Source organism: Prosopis cineraria, unplaced genomic scaffold, assembly GCF_029017545.1.
Source record: "Prosopis cineraria cultivar Desert tree isolate PC_DT_omini unplaced genomic scaffold, ASM2901754v1 PC14, whole genome shotgun sequence".
Taxonomy (NCBI): Eukaryota; Viridiplantae; Streptophyta; class Magnoliopsida; order Fabales; family Fabaceae; genus Prosopis; species Prosopis cineraria.
Window position 1 is genome coordinate 29,956,047 of NW_026555345.1, and position 25,426 is coordinate 29,981,472.

General features: G+C 33.9%; 4 protein-coding genes and 1 non-coding gene across 5 annotated transcripts; 2 read left to right on the forward strand and 3 right to left on the reverse strand.

The window, feature by feature from the left end:
• The first annotated feature begins 5,375 nt into the window (after positions 1-5,375).
• On the forward strand, positions 5,376-5,471 carry LOC129294042 (small nucleolar RNA snoR118). Its single transcript, XR_008589284.1, has one exon. It is a non-coding gene; the product is annotated as a small nucleolar RNA snoR118 (small nucleolar RNA).
• A 4,437-nt stretch (positions 5,472-9,908) lies between these two features.
• On the forward strand, positions 9,909-11,740 carry LOC129293204 (protein ROH1-like). The gene has a single exon (XM_054931023.1). It carries the CDS (start codon positions 10,197-10,199, stop codon positions 11,400-11,402), a length of 1,206 nt encoding a protein of 401 aa, XP_054786998.1. The 5' UTR covers positions 9,909-10,196; the 3' UTR covers positions 11,403-11,740.
• A 6,090-nt stretch (positions 11,741-17,830) lies between these two features.
• Positions 17,831-22,479, reverse strand: LOC129292717 (uncharacterized). Its single transcript, XM_054930329.1, has 2 exons — positions 18,583-22,479; positions 17,831-18,268 (listed from the first exon to the last, which is right to left on the reverse strand). The coding sequence occupies exon 1, from the start codon at positions 22,360-22,362 to the stop codon at positions 20,083-20,085; it is 2,280 nt and encodes a 759-aa protein (XP_054786304.1). The 5' UTR covers positions 22,363-22,479; the 3' UTR covers positions 17,831-18,268; positions 18,583-20,082.
• Positions 18,579-20,077, reverse strand: LOC129292474 (uncharacterized). The gene is made up of 2 exons (XM_054930026.1): positions 18,910-20,077; positions 18,579-18,859 (listed from the first exon to the last, which is right to left on the reverse strand). The coding sequence occupies exons 1-2, from the start codon at positions 20,075-20,077 to the stop codon at positions 18,579-18,581; spliced, it is 1,449 nt and encodes a 482-aa protein (XP_054786001.1).
• On the reverse strand, positions 22,362-23,811 carry LOC129292476 (uncharacterized). The gene is made up of 2 exons (XM_054930027.1): positions 23,658-23,811; positions 22,362-23,464 (listed from the first exon to the last, which is right to left on the reverse strand). Exons 1-2 carry the CDS (start codon positions 23,809-23,811, stop codon positions 22,362-22,364), a joined length of 1,257 nt encoding a protein of 418 aa, XP_054786002.1.
• Positions 23,812-25,426: the final 1,615 nt, after the last annotated feature.

Here is a 25,426-nt window from a genome sequence, read left to right on the forward strand (position 1 = left end):
ACCCTAGTGAAACAAATCATGTAATGAGTCTTGTTTCTATATGTAAAAGTGTTATTTCAACCATTAATCATGAGTATGTGTACTGTGAATGAGAATTTGAATTATGCTCTAGAACATGTAAATGATTTGAATTTGATAATTTTTGCCACTTGCATTTAAATTAGTTGATATGCATTAGTATGAGTTTGATAGACTTTTGTTATTGAGTGGTTATTCCTACCCTACTATCTTTGATATTACAGGAACTAGCTCAAGGGGATGAGATAGAGGAAAATAGTCGAAGGCATAGAATTTCCATTTTATTAGTAGGCCTCCTTTACTTTTTAAGTATTAATGTGTATATGTTGCATGATATTACCAACCAGTGATAATTCAGTTATGACTTACTTGCACTACTTATTTTGTTAATTTATATAGTGTATTTTGAGCCCTATGTTGTATATATATAGATTGTGAGATCTATAATAGGGTCAAAATATTAGTGTAAGTAAGAGATATGTTTGACATGTGAATTATGTTGATTAATTGATGAAATATGATAATAGAATTCCCCCTTCTATTTTTGAGATTTAGGGGTTGAGTAACGAAAACATGATTTACAAGTATTGTTAATGATGTAATACATTGCACAGGTCCATTTTAGTTTATTGATTGTGGTCTGAGTGGTGTTTATGGCTTTTGGCTTTTGGTATAAGTTTTAGGCTCTCAAGTTTAATGTACATGGTAAAAAGGGAGAATTTTAAAATGAGTGTCTAACTTTTATATACGAAATAATTTAATTGTGAAACCAAAGCCATTAGCAAGAGTTAGGAAAAAGCTCTTTATAAATACTTAGATCACATCAGTCGGACATTGGATGGAGAAATAGAGTGTGTCAAAAGTTGCATTAGGTGTTGTCTAATGACAGCAGCATGCTGTTGTCAAATAGCGTGCAATACGCTGTAGTGCATTGCGCCTGAGCCGCAGTACATGCCTCCTATTTTACACTGATTCACTATTTTCTAATTTTAACAAGTGCATTGATTCTTTTCATGATTTCATACTTCTGTATATAAAATGAACTCTAATTTTTCATTGTAAAGTTCTTTTGGGATGTTTTAAATTTTAAAAACTTAGGATCCTATTTATATAACCCATTTGTGAAATTTGGTAAACTTGTCACTTGCCTTGAGATAATCTCTAAATTAATTGAGATTAGGAGTTAATCAGGGAATAGTAAGAGAGATTTTACATATCTTAGCATATTTTTCAACAATTTCATATCCTTTTTGATAAAGTTGTGCATACTTTTAGTACATATAACAGGAAAATGTGCATATCTCATACTTGGATTTAAATGACAAAATCTTGGTGTAAATCGTGCATAATTTTTTATCTTGAAAAAGATTAGCTTGAACCTCACAAAATTACTTACCTTCTTAGGTTGTTGGAACACTATTTAAGAAGCAAAGAAGGAGTTAGGAAGTCATTATATTAAGAAAAAGACAAGACAAAGAGTGAAAAATTAAACCTTAACCAAAGCACTTTTAGCCTTAGTCGAAAGCCAGAAATAGAACATCACTAATGCATTTTGGCCGTAGCCAAGAAATAATTGGTTGCAACTAAAGTTGTGGTGATAGGTTTTGGCAGCAACCAAAATGTGTTTACTGAATCTATTCGTTTTAGAATCAGACTTAAAGCTAAGGTTACATATGCAAAATTCTTGCACTAAAAAGGGGATGCTATAACTTTTGGAGGTTCTTGGAGACTTACTCTACTAGGGTTTTGGGTTTTTGAGGGAGATTTGACCAAGGATTGTAGATTTGTAGATATTCAAGTAGATTTCTTTTGGTTTTTCCGCTTCTTTTTCATTTTTTTCTCTTTGTTTCTGATATGAATGTTGTACATTTTGGTATTTGTTGCTCTTTTTGAACATTAATAGCTAGTTTTCTTGCTCTAGGATTTTTTCAAACCTTTGTATGGATTAAGACTTGAATATTCCTCTCTTTTGGTAACTAATGATATATATATATATATATATATATATATTTATTTATTTATTTTATTTTATGCTTAATGCTTCCAAGTACTTGATCACCTTTTAGATTGTTTTGTTTACTTGAATTGTGCTTGAGAAAGCTAATTTAGGTGTAAAACTTAGATAAAATAGTGTTGGACTTAAAATTTATGAAGATACATGGATAACTTATTAATAAAATAGAGATATTTTATTAACCCTTTATAGTCATATTAAGATTAGAACTTAAAATTTGTTTTTACTAATTATTTTCAAGAGATTGTGAAATTTTAGTATTTACAAATATATTTAATTTTGACATGAGAAAGCTTGTTCAAGTAAATTAAAATCCTATACTAGTACTTATTTTCATTAAAAATATGTTTGAGAGAAACTAATTTAAGTTTTATAAAATACAAAGGGGAGAGATAATCCTAAATTCTCACCTCTTAAAGTCAAGGTTTCAACAAATTTTAATTGCTTAAACACTTCTAATTCAATTTTCATTACTTTCACACAAACCTATTCTTGATTTTGCTTAATCTAACTCAAAACTTAATAGTGAATTTTAACCATCTTTTGTTTATATCATTGTGGGAACGATATCTCTAAAATATTTTATACTTGTGATGACCCATATGCTTACAGTAATGCTTGACGGCGAATAGGTATATGTAAGACCTATACCTCCCAATCAAAGTTCAGCATAGACCGGATCTACAAGAGTAGGAGACTGCCATTGTTATCCCATGTATTAGTGCTTAAATAATCAATAACAGCCTTAGCATTAGATTCGAGAACAACCTTCTTAAAATCCATAGCCCAAGCTAATTGCAGACCTTTTCAAATTGCCTATGTTTCAGCTTCATAGGCATTACAACTTCCAAGAAAATGCATAAATCTTGGAACCCAATTACCCACATGATCTCTTATATAACTCCACCACATCTAACTCTATTGTTAGTGCTTGACATAGCACCATCAACATTAACCTTAATGTAGTCAATAGAAGGATGTTTTCAAATGCCTACATCATTACAACATGAGAATTCCCTATCGACAATCAATTCAGCATGTATAGAAAAGGATTTTCAAATACTATTAATTACCACAACAGGTTCACTGAGCTTAATAAAGTTAGAATTGAAGATGAAATTATTCCTCCAAATCCAAAGCTTACATATTACTACCCCCATACCAGATTCCAATTCTCATGCAAATTCAAACTAAAATTTTCCTTTAAGATTAATTGCAAACAAATATTTTAAGGAAATAGAGTAAAACTGGTTGTAATGCTTGGAACTCAAAAATCCATTCCATAATTGCTTAGCATGACTGCATTCTCTTAAAATATGTAAAACATCCCCAGCGACGGTGTTGCACTATTTACACATAGGAGATTGTGTTGTAGTTATTTTTTGTATGTGTGTCAAAAGAAGAAGTTTCACATTACTTACATGAAAAGAGCTACTAATGTATAAATACTAAGGAGTAAAATTGGCTAGTAAAATAGGCATAGAGGAAAAGTGGGCTCGCGTGCATGAAACAGGCTAACTGAGGGTAATCACAATTGAAAACAGCTAATTCACCCCTTGCGTGCGAGTTTAATAGGCATTAGGTTTCTTTTATTCAATTATTTTTGTGAAAAATAACTAATTATTTATTTAAATTAGCTTACTAAAAAACCTTGTTTTTTAATTGATTGAAGTTTGAATTTGAACCTTAACTGTTTTATGGGCTTTAAACAAATTCTTAAATGGATTTTATTATTTCTATTGCACATTTGTCCCCTAATGGCTCTGGACAATTGTTTAATGGTGATTTATGTGTGTGTAATTGAGGTTTAATTGTGGTTTATATTAAATCCCAACGTTCATGTCCAGGATCTCGGCCTATGTATAGGCATGCATGTGGACTGAACCTTTTGCTTGGCTCTTAAGTTTTCGAGCCTATTCTTTCTTCCTCCATTGCCTTCTATTTTGTGTCAGTTTGCTTGAGTTATCTTGTTAGTGTTTGCTATTCTATTGCTTTGCTTGTTTGCAGGATGAGCTCGTTTTAACCCTAGGGAATTACTGGTCTACCATACCAGTGTGTTAGAGTAATTTTTAAGGACAATGTCCTTTGGCACGACTTAAGTTTCATTTTCCTACTTGATACCAACAATCTTAAGAACTAATATGGCATCCAATGCTGAGAATGTCATCCCCGAGGATGTGCCTGGTGGAGATAAATTCATCCTTGTGCTGTTGGTATTCCCTATCGAGGCTATTCCTAAATATCTCAAAGATAGAAGTCTCTGACAGTAAGAATTTCAAACATTGGCGAGAACGAGTCTTCACCCTCTTTGATCAGCATGGTGTAGCCATCTTTTGCTAATGCTGACCAAGCCTACAGAGTTGTATGCACTTATGCAAACAAGTTATGCCAACATACTATCATTAGCGCTTTATCTAATGATTTGTTTAATATCTGCTGCGTCTACAAGAAAGCTTGTAGGATATGAGAGTCTCTAGTGACAAAGTACACTGCTAAAGATGCTAGAAAACAAAACTAATTGTAGGAAACTATTATAGATGAGAGATGATCAAGAAAAAAGATATGAAAGAGTAGATAAATGAATATCACAAGCTGTTAGAGAAGCTTGGTGCCAACTCATGACAATTGCCATAGTAGATGAGCAATTAGCCTTCCATGTTGTTAGCTTGGATTTTTCACGATCCACAATGTACTGAAATTTCACTATAGTTTTCCTTGTGTTAGACAATAAATATGGGCTTTCTCATGGGCTTGAAAACAAAGCCCCCAAAACCAATAAAATGAAGATGAAGAGGAGCTGTTTTGTAACTGTTACTCATATACATGGCTGCTCTGCTCCCCCCCACCCTCAAACCCTTGCCTTTTGCGCCGCTGCAACTTCGCGGCGGTGAAATTGTGAAACGGACACATGATCTCTTTTTTTGCATCCATCGCTTTTCTTTTCACCTCTATAATTTTTATTTCCTAGTCGCTTCCATCTCTTTTGTTTAGTCTTTCCTATTATTCCAGTTACATCTCTATCTTGATGATGCCCAATGGTGCACAAATTAAACTCTGTTGAGCAGTTTTCAGCGGTTTCAGTTCTCTATTTGCCTTCACTTACCACTGCTTCTCTCTCTCACTACATGCACACACATACATGTTTTGTGATGGTCTGTGAAGGCTTTCGAAGAACGTCGTTGGCCTTCAAACTGTGAATGATCGATTAAAAGCTATGAGATCTGAGGCCATTTTTTGAGATCTATGCTCTTGTGTGGATTTTTGAGTTCTATTTGATATTTGCATTTTTATTCATTGTTTTGAGGCTTGTTTTCTGATTCTTTTGGATGTCAGAATTGGAGCAGAAGATGATGCATCATGCATGCACTGGGCTCTGAGCAGTTTTTTCTGTATTATCGATTATTGATGGAAACGCAATATAGAAAGCTATTTCTGACCTCCCTTGACAATTCCTGATATACATTACAATATACATATATATTCCCTTTACTTGATATATGATGATTGATGGGGTCAAGCTGTTTCAAGCATGTGCTCGGTACTGTTACTTCAACACCATTCATTTGGTAAGAAAAAGGCCGCTCCTCTGTATGACTGATTGATCAACCCGAGACCCTCAGGGTTTGTGTAAACTAAAAGGGTGAAAGAAGTCGGGTAATTATAAATAATCATCTTCGCAATAGAATTTATTAAGGAAAAATTACATATAAGCCCTTCGTTATCGTCCGTCCACCGTTGGTGACTGTGATAATGCCATTAATTCTTCCTCTTCTCTGAACATGTAGTAGTGTCAACTTTCCCCTGTTCCGAATTACATCTCCTCTTCCTTCCTTCTTCAGGCTGTCTCCAACGTTAATGATCTAAGGTGAGAAATTTCTTTTCTCCCTTACGCCGATTTCTGGTATGCACCGATTTGTGATTTCTTGTATGCACCGATTTTGTGATTTCTTGTATCTCATAAACAGGGTCTAATTTTCTTCAATATATATATATATATATATATATATAATAATAGTTAAAAAGACAATAATATCCCTATTAAATATATATACATTACATCAATTAAATAATTTACAACTACTTTATTTATTAATAATTTATAACTATAACTTCAATTTTTTATAATTATAACATTACAAATTTAATAGTTAATTTTTCAACTATTGAAAATGTAAAGTTACAGTTGTAAAAAATTAAAGTTATAATTACAAATTACTGATAAAATAGTTGTAAACAATTAATATTAAATTTTGTTAGTAACACATGGTTGCTTAACTATTGAATATATGAAATTATAATTGTAAAAAGTGAAATTATAATTGTAAATTGCTGATAAAATAATTATAAATTAATTATTTAATTGATGTAATATATGTTTAATAGAAGTATTATTATTTTTGCAGCTTAATTTTAGTTTTTGAATTTTATGAGACTTATTTGTAAATAAACCTGCTCTATGAGACCTATACATAATTTTTTTTATTTATTAACTAGTATGCATTAGCATGCTTGAAAAAAAAAAACAAAATATTCAAACTATACCTAAGCATGCTAAGTAGTTTAAAAGATATACTTTCAGTTCAAGATAAATGGTGGACTGTGGCTCACGTGCCCTTCCCACCATTTGTTTTGATTATATATTTTATATTATTTAGTTTATCTTTTTTACCTTTTTTTCAACTTCTATAAAATATTTATTTATATGCATAGTATAATTTTTTAAGGCTTTACTATTTATTTTGTTTAAATAGAATTTTCTAATAATAAAATAATTATAACTACTTGTAATAACTTGAAACACTTCTAAATTTTTTTATTTAATTCTACCTTACCTTATAAATTTTCTACTTTTCTAGGTTATGGCTCGGAATTAAATTCTCAAGAGTTATCCTCTTTTGGGCAAATTCTCCAAGATCTAAAGCAAATCAGAGTTCCATGTAAATATCGATCAAAAAAGGTAATGAAGTCAGAGTATCCTTTCATTAATTTCAACGATCAGAACCAAATATACATTGCTACTTGTGCTCTGCCACAAAACCATACAGCTTCTGCAATCAGACAATACAAAGACCATAATAGTGCCAAATTGCAAATAAAAGAGGTCATCAGATTCTTAAATGAAACCTAATTGCTTCCTTAAATTTCAGTGACAAAACAATGTCCCTTGCTTACCTTGCATACATGGTTCCATCTCTTCAGTTGCAAGAATTTTCTTCCATTTTCTGCAAGAATTTTTTTATTGCTAACATAACCATAGAAACTACAGTCATTATCCCACTTATCTTAACCTTGGCAATTCCACTGTCAAAATTTTCTGGGAAATATATATACAATACAACACTTTTGGAGGACGAGATATTTAACATCCATATGCATAACCTCACATAATATGTATACTTACTGGGAACAAACACATAGAAGGTGACAACTCACAGGAAAAACCATAGCAAGGGATGAACTCACGAATATGAAAAGTGAACAAAGAACCTAAAAATAAATGGAAGAGGGAAAATGGAGAGAATAGCAACATGATAGTGAACTAACCTATGAGAATCATGCGAAATGCTCCATGGGAAGGTCCCTTGAACAGGTGGGTCCCTGGGGTCAACAAGAAGAGCAAGGGGAGGAATTTAAGATTAGAATCACAAAATCCCTTGAGCGTGTTTTGCCTGTTTCTCTTTATCATTAGGGTACCTATCATCGATAAAGAATACCTTGAATTGATAAGAAAAGGGGAGATTGGGAGGGATTTAGGGGTAGGGTTGAGAGCAGAATTTGGAGAAAGAGGGAAGCAAGGAAGAATACGGTGCACTCAAAATGCAACGGCCATGCTCAAAAGAGGAGGAGTCATGTGCGAGGTCACGAGCAACGGTGAAAGGAGAGGAGCTACGAGGTCCAAGTTCTGAGGGAAAAGTCATTGATTTTGATGGGCACATTCTGAATGTCAATTTTTATTCTCTTAAATGACCCAAGTCTTTAAACAAATTTTAGGTACCTCCCCACAATTAAATTTGTGGTGAGGGATTTTTAAGCAATTGTTCCTTTTTTATTGCACTTGTTTTTATTAGTTGAGAGTTGACAAGTCAATAACAAAAATTAAGTTTAGTAAAAGAGATTAATTTTCTATAATATGACAAATTAAAATTTGAACTTATGTTGAAAAGGTATTATTTAGTAACCAATCATATTTTAAATAAGAATACCTTCAATTATAAAAGCATACATATGCATAATACAATTATGACAAGAAATACAGCCAGCATGTTGTCATATGTGGCGAACAGAAAGAACAAAAATTGACACTTGCGAACCTCTTAATCGGTTCGACTTAGTCCAATCCACTTTTATAAGGTTTATCTAAATTTATATGAGAAAATTAGATGATATATATTTGAAACGAATAGGAAAATCAATTTTATTTATTAAACAATCATCAATAAAAACCAAGAACCGGAACTCCTTTTTGGCATTCTACAAGCTGAACGCAAGTAAGCCCAAACTGAAAAAAATGATATATACATATATATATATATATATATATATATATATTACATGTAAAAATGAAAATTATGATTAAGAAGTGTGAGGTTCATAGTGCAGCACAGGCACACAGGTTCATACTTGTTGCTAAAGAATGCAATCATGCCTGAGAAGGAAAAGAGGTCCTAAAGCTTGGATTGGGGTGAAATCTATATCTTGCACCGCAAGTTCGTGTGCTTGTTCATTAGATTTTTCTTAATCTTACCAAATAATATTATTTTTGGCACCTCCAGAATAGGATAATATGGTCCCCAACAAAAAAAAAAAGTAAGATAATGACATAAAAACTATTTTATTAATTCAGCATAAAGTGGTATAGATTCGGTGATTCATTGAATATTTTGTTTAGGTTTTTCACACATTACAAGCGTCAAGTGTCACATCAAAAATAAAAATAAAAAAACCTTCTATGAAGCGGTCCACGACTTCAATAAGAGGTTCTGGGAGATAATATTTAAAAAACCAGAAAAAAAATTTGAAGTTGTAATACCTCGTCAACCTGGGCTTTTATCCTCTTTCCGCAAGGGTATTTTCGTCAATCGGACTGATGGGCATCTGACGTCACTCGCCACTCGTTCTAGAGGCCCTGGAATTGTATGAAACAGACCGAGTCCCTCCGTGGTTCTGTCTGTCTCTTACGCGCCAACGAAGACTCGGTACATCCTTCCATGTCAGCTTTTCTGACCCCACAAACAATAGAAATACTTAGTCCTGCCCAGTCAAACATCCCGGCATGGCACATCACGTGCTGTAAGGGCTCAAGGTGGAATAAATGTTTTCATTTTACTCTAATCTTTTAAGTCTCGGGCATTGTTTTAAAATTACACTTTCTCCAGGATGATTTTTACCCAATCAAAAACTCTGACATGCATGGGATGCACCACGTCATCTACGTAACAAATGATATAATACGTTCGATTATAGTAGTAGAATGATCTATGCAATGATTATTTACTCATGTAATGATATTCCGTGGTTAGAACTTAGAAGTAAAAGAATATCAATCCTGATTAGAAGTAAAAGAATTACTGTGACTTTTGATATGTAAAACGAAAAGTACTTTCACAGTAGTTACAAAACTTGAATGTGGCCGTACATGTTAATGCGGAACCTATGTCCTTGCCGGCGTGTTGGAATCGCGTAAGGTGCGCGGTTAAGTTTAGGAGGACAAGAGCCTCGATTGTTTAGTAGTAATTGCAAAGGTTAAATTGTTAATTAATTCTAATTACGGAAATGCGCCTTTCCCATTTCACGTTCATTGTGGTTTTACTCTTTTAGCCCTCCCGCTTTCCCAGCTACCTCTATTACGCGGTCCATTTGCGCCCCTTATAAGCCCTCTCCTTCCTCCTAGGGTTCCCATCTCTCACTTCACACCCATTCCTTCAGTTGTATCCCAACCCGACTTCAATCCTCACTCGACTCCTCAATTTTTCCTTGTCTCCGATTTCATTCAACTTCATCATCACTCTCTGGGTTTAGTGGGGACAATTCTGCGGTTGATTCTTGAATTTCATTTTCTGGGTTTTCAAATCTGGGGAAAATTTCGGCTTTCTGGGGATTCGGCTTTGAAATTCAGCTCCTAAAGTTGTGATTGGTCTTGAAGCAACTGAGGATATATGTGAGAATGCCCGCAACGGACTGTCAAAACTCGTCTTCTACGTTGTCGTTCACTCATATTGGACGTTCGCTTCTGAGTCTCCGGCGTGATCATCAGGTTCACTCCATGGAAGTGTCTACGACGCCGACCTACCAAAACGGCGGCTTGGACCACGATCTCGAGTCGTTTCAGGGACTGGTTAGCGAGCTATTTAACGGCCTCGCTTCTGCAAGCCAGGACGATTTGCTTTCCCTATCGTGGGTCTTGAAGCTTCTTGATTCCTTCCTTTGTTGCCACGAAAACTTCAGAATGGTTCTGCAAAGCCACGGAGGTCAGGTGTTCAAATCGCCGGTGGATCGGATGGTGTCCGATTACTTCGAACGGAGCGTGAAGGCTTTGGATGTGTGTAATGCAATTCGCGATGGAATTGAGCAGATTCGTCAGTGGCAGAGGCTTCTTGAGATCGTGGTTTGTGCACTGGACCGTGAAAGAACCGTCGGAGAAGCTCAATTTCGCCGTGCCAAGAAAGCGCTCATTGATTTAGCAATTGGAATGCTTGACGATAAGGATTCTAATTCCAGTACCGGCTCGTCTCTTGCACATCGAAACCGATCCTTTGGTCGAAGCAGAGACAATCATCATTTTCATTCTCATAATCATCATTTTCGATCACTTTCATGGAGCGTTTCTCGTACTTGGTCGGCTGCGAGGCAGCTTCAAGCAATTGGGAACAACCTTAGCCCTCCCAAAGCGAATGATCTCGTTGCCTCCTATGGCCTGGCACAGCCTGTATACACCATGAATGCCGTTCTGCTCTTTGTGATGTGGGCTCTCGTGGCTGCAATTCCGTGTCAGGATCGTGGGCTTCAAGTTCATTTCAGCGTTCCACGGCATTTCTCATGGGCAGCACCTATGTTGTTCCTTCATGAGAGGATCCTGGAGGGGTCGAAGAAGAGGGAGAGGAAAAATGCTTGTGGGTTACTGAAGGAGATTCATCAGATTGAGAAATGTGCGAGAGTCATGAATGAACTGTCTGATTCTGTCCAATTTCCATTAACGCAGAAGAAAGAAGAAGAGATTAGGCAGAGAGTGAAGGAGGTTTCAGAGGTCTGTGAAGCTCTTAAAAATGGATTAGACCCATTGGAGCGACAAGTGAGAGAAGTGTTTCATAGAATTGTGCGAAGCAGGACTGAGGGACTTGACTCTCTCGGCAGACCAAATTTTGCTGAATAATCTGCGAATGAAGAAGCAGGTGATGTAGAGAAGTTTAGGGCATGTGAAGAAGATAGTCCTCTGTGATTTATATGCTTTTTTTCTCTCTGATGTTGCCATTGTATAACATAATTTCTGGGCAAATTGATAATGCATCGCTCATTGCAGCTGATTTTGTTGGTGAATTTTTGGTGCGCGCGCGCGCACACACGCACTCATCATTGTGTTGGAAGAGCTGATTTTTGTTTTAAAATCACGTATCTTCCACTTCCACTGAGATTCTGTGTTTGCTGCCATATAATCTTATATTTGTTGTAAATTGATTTAGCTAAACTTGTTCTTTATCTTTTTAACTTTTACTTTTGGCATAATTTTCTCCTCCTTTCCTACTAATCTCTATCATATGCAAACTTTATCAAGAAGAGCAGGAGGTTATGAATGATATGACTCGGTTATCAGAATTTGTGTAACTCAGTTGACTCACGCTAGTTGCTATATGATGATGATTCAGTTAATTTATTTTATCTTTTCAACTCTTAAAAGTAATTGTAGAATTTAAAGACTTTGTTTTCTGGTGTATTATCTAAAAGATGAGGAACGACTAACAAACTTGATCACTTAGGTAAATAATAAAATGTTTTATATTTTATATTGATAATCTTAATTTATAATCCTAAACTGTAAAATATGCATAACAAGGTTTCTGATTTTGAGCCGTATAAGCAAAGGAGAAAAGATTTGGTTGATTAAAGCTCAAGATTATTAGTTAGCGAATCTTTTGGGAGTTTGTGGTCAAGTCATGAGAGTGGTCTGACTTTGACTCGGTACGATACATTATACATTGCCATCCATAGTTGAACATTTTTCAACTCGTGATAATGCAGTTGGATACTGGTCAAGGATAATTTTCCTGATCACATGTCAATGTCTTCTGTATAATCCTTTTCTTTATCTTTTTTTTCTTAAATAACATTATCGGAATCTCACTTTTTAGTTAACTTTAACATTTATGGCTTTTGACTGCTTTTCCCATTTTAATACTCACGTAATAGCTTGCACTTGCAGGCTCTGTTATCATCATCATCGTTGAGTTCTTCAAAATTACTTCTCCAAATTTTTCTTTACCTATTAGTTTTATTTTTTGGGTCAAATTATTTACCTATTAGTTTAATCTGATAAATAAAACTGATTTTTTTTTAAAGTGAGTTACATTTTGATTGAAAGAAATAATCTAATTTTAAAAGATATGGCCGGGTCAACTGAAATCTCTCATACTTTTGGCCAAAAAAAAAAAATCTCTCATACTCGAGTATTTCCATGATACAATGAATTTCTGAAATTATAGCACTCGTACTGAAATGTCACTGTCTTCGAATTTCTGAAATTTGTGGCATTAAGCAACTTTGAACTTATGGACTGACCTGAGAAATCAGAAATACTCCCCCCGCCCTCTCAATATATAAAATATTTTTAAAAATTTTGTTTTGTTTCTAAATATAAAATGTGGTATGATAATTTTAAGTAATTAAATAATTTTTTGCCTTTATCTTAAAATTGTACATTCGTTGCAAATATTTCTGCAAATCCTTTCAATTAAGTGAACAATATTTTATTTAAAGAACTCCTGTCTATTTCTTTTATTAATGAGATTGAAATCACTAAGAAATTCTTTGTGAATTGCACCATATGATTTATCCTATCACCATAATATTAATTATGATATTATTAGAAGTAAAATTTAAAAATTATTACTATGTAAAGTTCAACTTATACAATGTTTAGATATATATGAATTTGAATTTGGATTTGAATTTGAATTTGAGCCAAATTTATTGTTTAAATAATTAAAAATATATGGATTTGGTCAAATCTAAATTCTACCTCAATTGTCCCTCCATTTCTATATATAAAAGAAAAAACTATATCACACAATTTAAAAACATTGGTTAATTATAATAATTATTGAAAATAAAATAATTGGACTAAAATACCCTGTATTAATTAACATAAGTATACATTAATTATTTTTTATTAATGTAAATTATGAGAGGTGATTTAAAAAATGTATAATAAATGCTTATTAAAATAAGTGATTTTACTCATAAAAAAATATAAGTAAAAAATGATAGTTTCTCTAACAATAAAAAATTAGAGGGAGTATTAATTTTTAATTAATGTATCATCAGACTTTGGAAGAACGGAAGAGGAGGTGGTATACTAATTACAAAACCTTAATTTCCAAACTCAGTTGTCCTACCACTAAGCTGTCATGTTAATGAATAATCATTGAGTTTCAATGAGACGAGAACTTGAAATACTTATTATTATTATTATTATTTTTTAGGAATGCAAGAAGAATCAAAATTAAACGTGATTTTATAGCCACACATTTACCTGGAAATAAATGTCTTCCCCTTATCATCTGAATGCATCATTCAATGCCATGTCATTTGCTTACTAACAATTCAATCACCATGGGTTTTTCAAAACAGCTTCTTCTCTTCGACAATTATTTCTAAAGTTCAATGCTTTAAAATCGATATGATAGTTTGAAAACTATCCGCGCATCCAAGCACCTGTTTCAAATTTCAGGAGAAAATAATTTCAAAATATTATCAAACTATTCAAGGTATAATTAAGATTTAAGTATATTTCTATCTATGAAGGTTTTGATTTTAACATTTGTTTTTTACTCTAGAAAACAACATATAACACACGTATTCACATTATTATTATATGATCTCTGAATGATGGATTTTATTCTCCTTCAAAGTTTATTTCTCAGCACATTCAAACTCATGCATTATATATATATATATATATATATATATATAGGGAGGGTCCTCCTGACCTAAAACTCGCTGACAAAGTCGTGAAACCATTAATGCAGACCAAGCATGTTGCCAACTTTCCAATTAAAAGATTTATATTTATGTGCGTTCCTATATCTCTAATTGTTAGCAAGTCCTAGTCTTAAGATTTGATTCACCCCTAAATACAAGTCTCCGTATAAATCTTTTTCTTTTTTCTTTTTTCATAAAATACCATATGAGATATTTATTACATCTTTTTTCATAGAACTCTTATTTAGTATTGGATTATTTTTTGTAAATCGCATCATATGGGTTTAAATGAGGGTAAAATTAGAAACTTCTTTAATTTTCAAAAGAGTTGATGAGTTTAAACTTTTCATTGGTTCTGATGATGATGCTCATTGCCTTATTAAAAGGAGAGGAGGGGATGGAGTATATATATATACACACCAACTTTACTAGGACTGTAGTCTTTATATTTCGAAATTACAAGTTCAGATATAAGTGTCTATTCTGGTTATATTTTCAGATCAACCAAATTAACAATAACAGAAAACATTAATCCCAAATCAATATTAAAATCCTTAGAAAACTATTGGCAACTAGTAGGTAAATTTTAAGTCTGGGTTATACCAATGACACTATTATTAAAAGCTATTTTGCTACATTGTATCGATCACATGGCAGCTCTTTATAATTAAATATACTCGTCTTACAAAATTAATAGGTGCGTAAAACAACAGAGACTAACAAAATAACACAATACAAAAGAGGAGCTCAAAAACCCAAGAGCTGAGCCTCAAATACACTGTGAGCTATATATAGGCAAAGATTAAATGAAGCCTTAAAGTACAAGTTAATTGTGAGTTTCACAAAAGTAATAACACATTATTGTAATGAAGACAATTAATTCTGGCGTTTTGAACGTTTGCCATTTGAAGACAATTGCAAATTCGGTTTCAAGCTTTAATTGACAATAATGTCTAGTTAAAGCAAATTAATAAATCTGAGGATAATGAATTTACACTCGAAAACTGAAGGTTGGGGAAAGGACATTTACAAAATTAATTGAGACTTTTGGAGATATAACCCATATTATAGGACCAAACCAAATAAACAGCAAAATATTTATTATATTGTATATTATGGTCAGTTTATTATATTTGTTAATCATATACTATTATATATCAATGATAAATCCCTTATAACTTTTCAAATTTTCAATAATAAACCCTTTATATATTAATGATAAAATCCTTGTATATCATTGTGAACTGGCCATATAATGAGGATGGTCGCTCATCTCTCAAAATAATTCTAAGTTAACCTTAATGTAGCAAAAGGCCAACCTAGATCATCTCTGATGAAGTGTCCACTAGTTCAATCATGGAAGTTGTTTGAGTAAAATGGGTTTCAAATGTTTAAAGTTCAAATTGACCACTAAAACTAATGAAATAAGGAAAACAAGTTAGGGGTAGAATTAAATTGTTTGACAATCAAGTGTGAATGGATTGGTTCTTAAAGCTTGAATTAGGGAGAATTCCTTATTACTTAAGTTATTAACCAAGAATTATGCCCTTACTAGTCCAAAGTGCAACTAAATTCAATTAAACCTAATTGGCTTTAGCTAATGACCCAAGCTTAGTCCTAAATTAAGTAATCAAAGTGATGACCATCACCTAAATGAAGACTCCTAGTGTGTTTTTGTCTCACCAAGGCACGACTCTCTCTCTCTCTCTCTCTCTCTCTCTCTCTTTCTCTCTCAAGGCACTCAAACACTATGAGATTATGTAACACAAGAGCAAGGCTAAAGTTTAATCCACAAGATTATGTAAGACTAATTCTAAGCAAATTCACATTAATAAACCATAAAATTATGCAATTAATCAACATGGCAGCATTGAGAAGAGAGTCAAAATTCTAGGAAAAGTTCAAACAAATCATCTTCCATTACAACATAATATACTCAAATTAGAGTTCAAGCTAACCACAATATAACCTAAATTTAGAATTACAAAGTGAAATAAAATGGATAAGTTAGGTCAAATTAATCCTTAGCTAAAGACATAAGTATAGAACCATGGCTCCTCCTCCTTCATTCTCTCTGTAGCAACCAAGAATTTCTTAACCTTCAAGAACCATGGAAATCACCTTTAAGTTCTTGAGTTGACCAAAATACTTCATGACTTCAAATAGATGTTGAGGCTTTAGATGGAAGATCAAATGATAGGAGTGTGTAGAGGATGATAAGAGGAGAAGAATGGTGGTGGTTTTGTAAAAATCTAATGGTCAGATGTGGAGATGGAGTGGGAGAATTTTAGAGAGAAGGAGGAGAAATGAAGAACCCTAAGGACTAGAGAGAAAAAGAATAAAAGATGAAATGAAAATGATAAATGAATTGAGTGTTGAATTTGATTTTTTAGTGTATGAGATGTGCATAATTAGTTTGATCAGATTGCCTCTCAAAATTAATTCTAAAATAAAATCAAAAAGGTTAGAGAATTTCACACTTTGTGCACATGCCCTTAGGTGGTGCATTCTCATTAGTTGAGTAATAATTCTTATATTAACATGAATAATCCCATGCTTTGCACTTCAAAAATTTGATCTACTGCATCCTTTCAACCATTTGCATGCCACTTTATGTTCATAATGCTCTCTTGCACTTCTTTGACTAATTGATACAAGTTCAAATACACATAAATTACCTATATCACACAATGAACAAATTTAATCAAATAAATACAAGTAACATAATAATTCATATTTTGACATATAAGATTAATTGTTTAGATGGGAGAGAAATAATAAAATGTATTTCAAGGGTTGCCCCACATGAAAACACACATGTGCACACACATGCAAAATACCTTAATTAAGTCAACAATCCTAATTTTTGATTTGTAATTGATATCTCCCAAATTAAATTGAATTTTAAAAATTTAATTTCATATTCATTCTCCTGAATATCAAACATATTTGGACTAATTTTTTTGTACATTTTTTCAAAAATTTAATTTTTAGACCAAAATATCCCCAGTGTACAATTTTAACCTTTACACGATTTTCTTACTTCTAAGACCCTAAACGTGCCAAAATGAAGCTAGATAAAGTGTGTAAATAATGTGTCTTATTACCATGCTCTCAAATTTTTAAAAATTTGATCCATATTTCTTGAGTACAAGATTTTTTTCGACCAATGAACTAATTTATCCAAATTAATTTAACAACTTTTGCAAAATAAATCCAGTTTAAAAAAAAAAACTCAAGTGTCTTTTTGACTCACAAACACATGTCTCCTCTAAGCTCATGTATTAGTCTTTTTTTATTTCTAAGCATATACAAACTAAGAGCTATGGGTAATATGAGACTTTTTTTTTTTTAACACACTTACACAATAACTACAACTGTTTTCACCAATTTAATATCAACTATTTACTTGCATCTCAGTTGTTTTCACCAATTTCCAAACTTCACAGATATTAAGAACGTCCTTTAACCGGTTACTCTATTATTTTGGTTAAAGAGATGAAGCTAACACAATTCACAAATAATGGAAGATGCATCAGAGCATTCCAACAAAGCCGGAATTAAAGCACGCGCAATATAATGCCAAATCTAGGTTGTGTTCTCTATTGAGGTCTATCCATATACGCAATATGCAGAGACTAACAATGCCCTGTTCCGTGCTTTTCAATACAAAAATGAACTTATTGCAATATGCAGACTTACTAAATCAGCACTTTATAAGTGGAAAAAATAAAAGAATTTATCTTCATTAGTTCTAATCGTCTGTTCTATTCATTTCCATTGTTTTCATCTTTATCTGCTGAGACTAGTTAATCTGAGCCTGTACGTTTGTCAACAGAACAGGACCTCCTCATTGACAATGTATGGGAAAGCTATTGCACTTTCAAAGATCAGAACTCGCCAAAAAAAAAAAAAAAAAAGACTCAGTAGGAGCCTTGGCTCATTTGATTGATTACCTTCTCCTTCACTGATTTATTACAATTCCGAACTTTGATAACTTTCGCTTACTTACGTTCTTTCCACCTCTCTACATGAATCAGTTACCTACAAAAAGATAAAAAGATAAGCTACGCTAATTTTAATATCAAAATTCAAGCACAAATTAACAATAGATAAAAATTAACAATTCAAGCACATGAATTGTGAAATAACCAAGTTTGAACTTACGGAAAGTGTCACAGCACTCACAACCATAACAGTGGAACTAGTACTCTAAAAACATCTCCAAGCATTATAAGAGAAGTGACCCACATTGCACTCTTTAAAAGCAACATGCACGAGTGCAAAATTTGATATAAACTTCAGTTGTTGATTATTAGTATTGGATAAACAAAATATCTCTAAGTAATATACACTACCTTTTTCCACTTCTTTTATGGCCGAAGAAGAAAATTATGAGAGATACAATGAAGACTGATCCTGCAACAACCAGAGGAGCACGCAGTTCCACTCTCTTTCCACTTGCTTCCACTTCAATATCTTCTAGATCCTCTGACTCTCGAGAGATTTCCAGCTGCACCACATTCTCTCCTTCGCCAGCTTTTTCTTCTTCAATTGCATGTCCTTCATGGTCTTCTTCTTGCTGTGAAGAATGCGTTTTCTCAACTTCTTGGTCTGGTCTCCTTCTAGTTGATTCTTGAAATTCCAATTCTAGATGTCCGCCATCATGACATCATCTATTCTGCCTTCTTTTGCAACTACTAGTTTTTCAGCTAGTGGATTGTCCAGTTCATTCGCTACATCTTCTGATGCTCTGGTGCCTTCTACGGAAGAAGTAGACTCTTTACCCTCTTGGAGTTGTGGAAAATTCTCAATTGTTGGAGCATCTTCTTTAACACCTGATCTTGATGTTTTAGATGGCCCTTTGCTCAATTTTTTTATAGATGGAGATGGCAATTCTTTTCTTTGTAACTCATCAACCTCATCATTTGTTTGATCGCTGCTGAACTCTATGCTTGATTGTTTTGGCTGTGCAGCAGTAGGTTTTGGAGATTCTACTTCTCTGTTAGATATGACTGCTTCTAATTCTTCATCAGCATGAAAGGGAATTTTTCTTCTTTTTTCCTGCTCTACTCCTCTTACCTCCGAAATTTTCTCTTTGCCTTGAATTTCTGCAGTTTGAGGTAACAATATCTCTTGTGATTTGTCTGTCTCTTTGTCTGCTACAGCTTCCTTCATTTCTTCAGCAACCCCTTTCATTTGATTAATCTTTTCACTTCCTTTTCTCTTTATTTTAGGCTTCTTATCTTTGAATTCTGCAATCTTTTTTCTTTCCCTTTTGCAAGACGATGTTTCGTCTTCATCTTTTTGACTCAGCTTCTCCTCTTCTGCAACCTTATTGGTTTCTAATCTTTTCTCTTTTTGGAGCAAATAATGACCTCTATCCTCAGTTAGAGTTTTGAAGTATTCTTTTTCTCCCAAGTTGTGGTCTGGAAGAACATTTGGTTGCGAAGCTTCTATTTCCTTTTCTTCTGAAGGTGTCCTGCTCGTAATAGACTTTGGAATATCTATTTCAGGTTTTTGCTTGTCAACCATAGATTCCCGAGTTGTTGATGAATTTTTCACTTCAGGTGGTTTGCCTAATTCATATTCTTCTTCTTCTTCTCTTGCTTTTGGCACAATCTTCTTGGTCTTTGGAGATTTCCACTTCATAATCGTTTTTTCTGTTTCAAGAGGCTCTAAGCTTTGCATTTTTACTTTTAGGGGTGGTAACTCCTTCAACCTTGGCTCTTCAACTTCATTCTTCGTCTCAACCTTTTTTCTTAGTTCTGGATATGCAACTTTTGTTTCAAGAGGTTTTACTTTCTGAACTTCTGATTTTCTGGGATGCTCTTTCTCAGGTACCTTTTGCATTGATTCTAAAACCTGTTAACTGCATTCTCTCTTGTAGCCTTGTCGTCTTTAACATTTTGAGTTTTTCTGTGTTTCTCTCTTTCAAGACTTGCCTCTGACCTCTTGCACTCTTCACATATTTTGTCTATTTCTTTAACTTCCGATGTTGACAGCATACTTTCTATTTCACGCATCCCTTTCCCCAATTCTTTTGGATCTTCTGCCCCAGGTACTTCTTGCAAAGCTGTTTCAAATTGTTTGATCTTACCAATCCTTTCAATCTCTGCTTCTCGAATCTTTTCTTCTACTGCAGACTCCTTATCTGCCACAACTTGAGTTTCCTCACTCTTTCTTTTGGCTTCTTTCATTTCTTCTGTCTTTGTCTCTTTTGGTCCTTCACCCTCATCCAGTGATTCTGCTATTTTCATAGGCAGCTCTTGTACATGATGTTGAGCCTTTTGTTTAGTTCCAACCATGGGATCTTCAGTTTCCTTCTCAATTCTCTCCCTTGTATTATCTTTCATGGAAGGACTAAAGACTTCACCTTGTACATTGTCATTACTCTCTCCTTTCACTTTCTCCGCTGAAGGTTCAGTTTCTACACAGCCTTCTTTAAGGGCTTTAGTTTTGTCCCACCTTGCAGCCCCTAAAGTCTCCTCATCAAATCCTCTGTCATCACCAGGCAGTCCATTTTCCAATTGAATTTTGTCCCTAGTTGTGGCTTTCTCAAAACCCTCTTTTGCTTCATCATATTTGCTTACAATCATTTCTTCTTTCACTCTCACATATCTTTCTCTTTTTACAATGATATCTTCTTTCACTTTCACTTCTTTCTCTCTTCGGGCCTTCGTTTCTGTAATCTGTCCAGGAAACTTTGCCGTATCAGTCCCCAACTCTTCGAACATGTCTCTGACAATATTCTCTCGCACTTGTGGTCCATCTCCAGAGGATCTATTGGCAGACTCTTCAATTTCCTTTTTTCCAGAGTTCCTTGCATTGTCATTCCCAATAACCTTGCTGGCAATCTCAGAAATCTTCAATGGTTCTTCTCCTTCAACTTTCTCCAAAAATCCCTCAGCTTCTTCGCTCCCTCTTTTGGCCATGGCTTGTTTGGCCTCTTCAATTCCTTCCAGATTTGATCCCTGTGAAGTTGCACATTTTGGTATCTTGCTATTTTCTTCGACATCTAGAAACTTAGGTCCCTCAATTTCTTTCTGTTTTGCCCCTTCACTTTTGTCTTCACCGCTTTCTATCCCCTCAAAAGTACCTTCACTTTCCTCCAATTGAACTGGTAATTTTGGTTCCTGCTTCGGAGACTCTTCTATTTTAGTTTTCCTTGCTTCAAATTCATCATTACTAATTTCTTCATCTCTATTTTCATTTTCAAATTTAGGCACATAATCTTCTCCCTTTTTTGTCCCTTCAATTATGTCTTTCCCAGTAACCCTGGTTGCACTAGAAAGAAATTTTTCTAATACCCCTTCTTCAATTGCAGTACCTTTTGCTTCAAATTCTTCCGTAATTTCTGTTGCCACCCTCTCTTCGTCTTTGCCTTCAATTGCAAACTCATTCTTTTCAATTTCTTTCTCTAGTGTCCCTTTGAATACTTCCACCTTTTCTTTATCTCTATCTTCAATTTCAAACTTAGTTTCATCAATTTCTCTCTGCTCTATCGCTTCAACTATGTCTTCCTCATTGACTCCAATTTTCCCATCAAGCAACTTTTTGGATTCCCCTCCTTCCATTTTACTTTCTGTCGCTTCAAGTCCTTTCTCATTATTTTCTATTCCCACAAATTCTTCATCTTTCTCTTCGATTTCAAACTTAGCTGCTTCACTTCCTCTAATTGACCCGACAAGCGCCATTTCAGATTCCCCTCCTTCCATTGTTGTATCCATTGCCTCAAGTCCTACCTTGCTAGTTTCTGTTCCGACCCTTTCTTCATTTGCTCCCCCAGTTTCAGACTCAACTTTTTGAATCTCTCTCTTTTGTGTTCCTCCAAATATGTCTTTCACCCTTTCCTTATCTTGATCTTCAATTTCTTTCTGTGTTATGCCTTTGACTACGCCTTCTTTGCTAACCTCAATTTTCCCACCAATCACTTTCTCGGGTCCCACTCCTTCCATTCTAGTTTCTATTGCTTCAGGTTCTTCCTTTCCAGTTTCTCTTCCCTCCCTCTCTTCATTCTTGCATTCAGTTTCAAACTTAGCCTCTTCAAACTCTCTCTGTTTAGTCTCATCAATTCCCCCTTTCTCATCAAACCCAGTTGCCCCAACAAGCATCATTCTAGATTCATCTCCTTCCATTATAGTTTCTTTTGCTTCAAGTCCTCCCTTCCTAATTTCCACCTTTCCTCAAATTTTCCTTCACTGTCAGAATTAGTGTCTTCAATTTCTTTCTTTTGTTTCCCTTCATCTATAGCTTCACCATTAATCCCAAAAGCCCTAGCGAACACCTTTTCAGGTTCCCTTTCTTCCATCGTAGCATCTATTGATTCAAGTCCTCCTTTACTAACTTCTGTTCCCTCCCTTTTTGCATGTCCTTTCTCACTAATTTTTGTTCCCACCCTTTCTTCATCTTTGCTTTCACATTCCAACTTAGTTTCTTTGATTTGTGTTCTTTCAAATATGTCCTCCTCACTAGTCCTGAAAGCTCCAGCAAGAACTTTTTCAGATTTCCTTCCTTGCATTGTAGTGTCTCTAGCTTCAAGTCCTTCCTTACTAATTTCTGTTTGCACCCTTTCTTCATCTTTGCTTCCATTTTCAAACTTAACCTCTTCGACTTCTCCCTTTGGTGTTCCTTTAAATTTGTCTTCTCCAGTGATCCCAGGTGGCCCACCGAGCATAATATTTTCAGTTTCCTCCAATGGCTGAAGCACAGGCACCTTCAACACTTCGGGACTTGCATCTTCAATGTTCTTTGGTGTATGACATACATTTTCGCCTAGGTCTGATTTCTTCATTGCTTCAAATCTTGGGCTTTCAATTTCTTTTTGGATTGTGTCAGCAGTTACATTCCCATTGGTGGATTCTACAAGTTTCTTGTCAGATAATCCTTCTTCCAGTTTGAAAACACTCTCATTTTCCCCAATTTCAGAAGCTTTCTGGCTTGATTCCCCAAATCCTTCTTCCTTTCTCACCTCTTCAATCTGAACCCCGCAAATCCCTTTCACCAACTTGGGCATTACAATTTTCAATAATGATTCATCTTCATCAAACTTGGCGCTGATTCGATCCAAAACCACTCCACAGGGGATTTTAAAAACCTTTCTAAACCCTACAGTTTCCACATTTTTCTTCAACATTACCCTCCCCATCATCAAAATTTCCTGAACTGGCTTCTCTCCATTAATGGAAATCTCCTTACCATCCTCACTAATCTTGATCTCAAAGCTATTTCTGTGGTAACCTGCAAATTTAATGAATGCTTACTGTGGTATACTGGATACGAAGGTTCCTAAATCATCAAGTATTCAGAGCGTTTCATCTTCCAAGAATAAAATATTTTGAGTTGAGTGATAAATAAAAAGAAAGAATACCAATCATAATCCGGGCGGAAGAAACTATATATAGATAGAAGATTGAGAGAAAAATAGAATGACCTTTGAGATAGCAAGTGAGGATGAAGGTGGCGTGAGTTTCAGTGGACACGAACACTGGACCTTCTCTGCTTTTGGAAATGCGAAGCTCAGAGATAGAGGTGGCATTATCAGGGGCCCTGGTTCGAGTGATCTTGAGCCCAAGTTCAAGCGCCATAGGTGACGATGTTGCTATATCGTGTCACATGAAAAAATGGCTGTGCAACAAAGAAGAGAGCGAAAACGAAAGAAGTACATGAGAGAGAGGCTTACTGATTATGTGGCTAGAAGAAGAGTCTGAAAATGGAAGCGGTGGCTTAGCAAAAGAGGAAAGCATATATTCATTTCTTCCTCATGTACAGTGCTTGCGGTCATGTATTTCTGCACTCTATGTTTGAACAGAATAGAGCATACAGGCCGAATGGCAAACACGGGACATTCCAAGAAAGCCAAAACGCATGGACAATTATTCTGTGTCCCCCAGTCTCTCCCTCTAAGCTGATCATAATAATTGTTCTCTCAGACCCTCACCTTGGCTCTTGCTGTACTTTTGTCTTCCTGTTGGTCAATCTCCTTGGAATCTGCACCACTATCACTCCATTTTCAAATTTATCATTCTGATTTTTTATTGTTTTTATCCAATAATTAATTTGTTAAAAAATTTCTCCAAATTTTCTAAATATATCCTTACTCTCTCATGTCCTAATTATAAAATCTGATTAATTAATTTATGGAGATTAAGAAAATTAATTAAGTTTGTTATTTAAGGGATGATGAAATTTTTAATCTCTTAAATTTGTCTTAATTATTGATTTAATCTTTAAGTTTAATTTTTATTGATTTAATCTTTTATATATTTTCTTAAATTATTATGAGTTTTTTAAGCTTTAAAATACAAATTAATTTTTAAAATAATTTAGTGTATATATGATATATGGATGACTTGACACACACACACAAAGAGTTAAATGAAAATAAATTAATTCTTAAATTAGTTTAATTTTATCAATAGAATCCCTGACACTATTTTGTTCTCTTGTGTTTTGAAATTTCAGAGTTTGTTTTTACCTGTACAAATAAATATATTTCCTTTCATTAATTATCATTATTTTGTTATACATGTCATCAAATTTTAACAATTTCACTTTCTTTTCAATCAATTTAAGGATTAAATCAATAATCAAAATAAACTTAAAAGATAAATCGTCAAAAATTAAACTTGAACAGCCAAAATTAATAACTAAGATAAACTTAAGGGACAAAAAGTTGCACTATATATCCCGTTATTTAATTTGCCATTATTATGTACTACTACTAATTATTAACTCATGAGTATATATCATGGGGAAGTTCTAGAAAAATTATTCACTAATGGAAATTGAAATGTGTGTTTTTTTTAGGAAAAATTAATCTTTTAGTCCTTCAACTTTTAAGTCACATATAACTCAGTCTCTCAACTATAATTTGCTGCAACTCAATCTCTCAATTTTTGATTTACCTATAACTCGGTCCTTATTTTTAAATTTTTTTAAAAAAATTTTAAATAAGAAGGATAAAAAAATGCTCATATATTATTTTAAAATACCCTCTTCTTATTCATTAATGTGAGATATAAGCTAATATGACAAAAAATTAATAAAGGTTAAGGAATTGATTTATAAGTGATTCAAAAGTTAAGGGACTGAGTCATAGGCGATTTATAGTTGAAGAACTGAGTCACAGCGAGTTATAGTTGAGGGATTGAATTACAAGTAACTTAAAAGTTGAAGGACTAAAAGATTAATTTTTTCTTT

What these genes read in the sequence shown, in the direction of transcription:
- LOC129293204 (XM_054931023.1), top strand. Translation starts at nt 10,197, where the DNA reads ATGCCCGCAACGGACTGTCAAAACTCGTCTTCTACGTTGTCGTTCACT.
- LOC129292474 (XM_054930026.1), bottom strand. Translation starts at nt 20,077, where the DNA reads ATGCAAAAGGTACCTGAGAAAGAGCATCCCAGAAAATCAGAAGTTCAG. An exon ending in ACTAGTAGTTGCAAAAGAAG is followed by an intron (nt 18,860 to 18,909) that starts GCAGAATAGATG and finishes TGGAATTTCAAG; the next exon opens with AATCAACTAGAAGGAGACCA.
- LOC129292717 (XM_054930329.1), bottom strand. Translation starts at nt 22,362, where the DNA reads ATGGAAGGAGATGAATCTAGAATGATGCTTGTTGGGGCAACTGGGTTT.
- LOC129292476 (XM_054930027.1), bottom strand. Translation starts at nt 23,811, where the DNA reads ATGGCGCTTGAACTTGGGCTCAAGATCACTCGAACCAGGGCCCCTGAT. An exon ending in CCTCACTTGCTATCTCAAAG is followed by an intron (nt 23,465 to 23,657) that starts GTCATTCTATTT and finishes TTAAATTTGCAG; the next exon opens with GTTACCACAGAAATAGCTTT.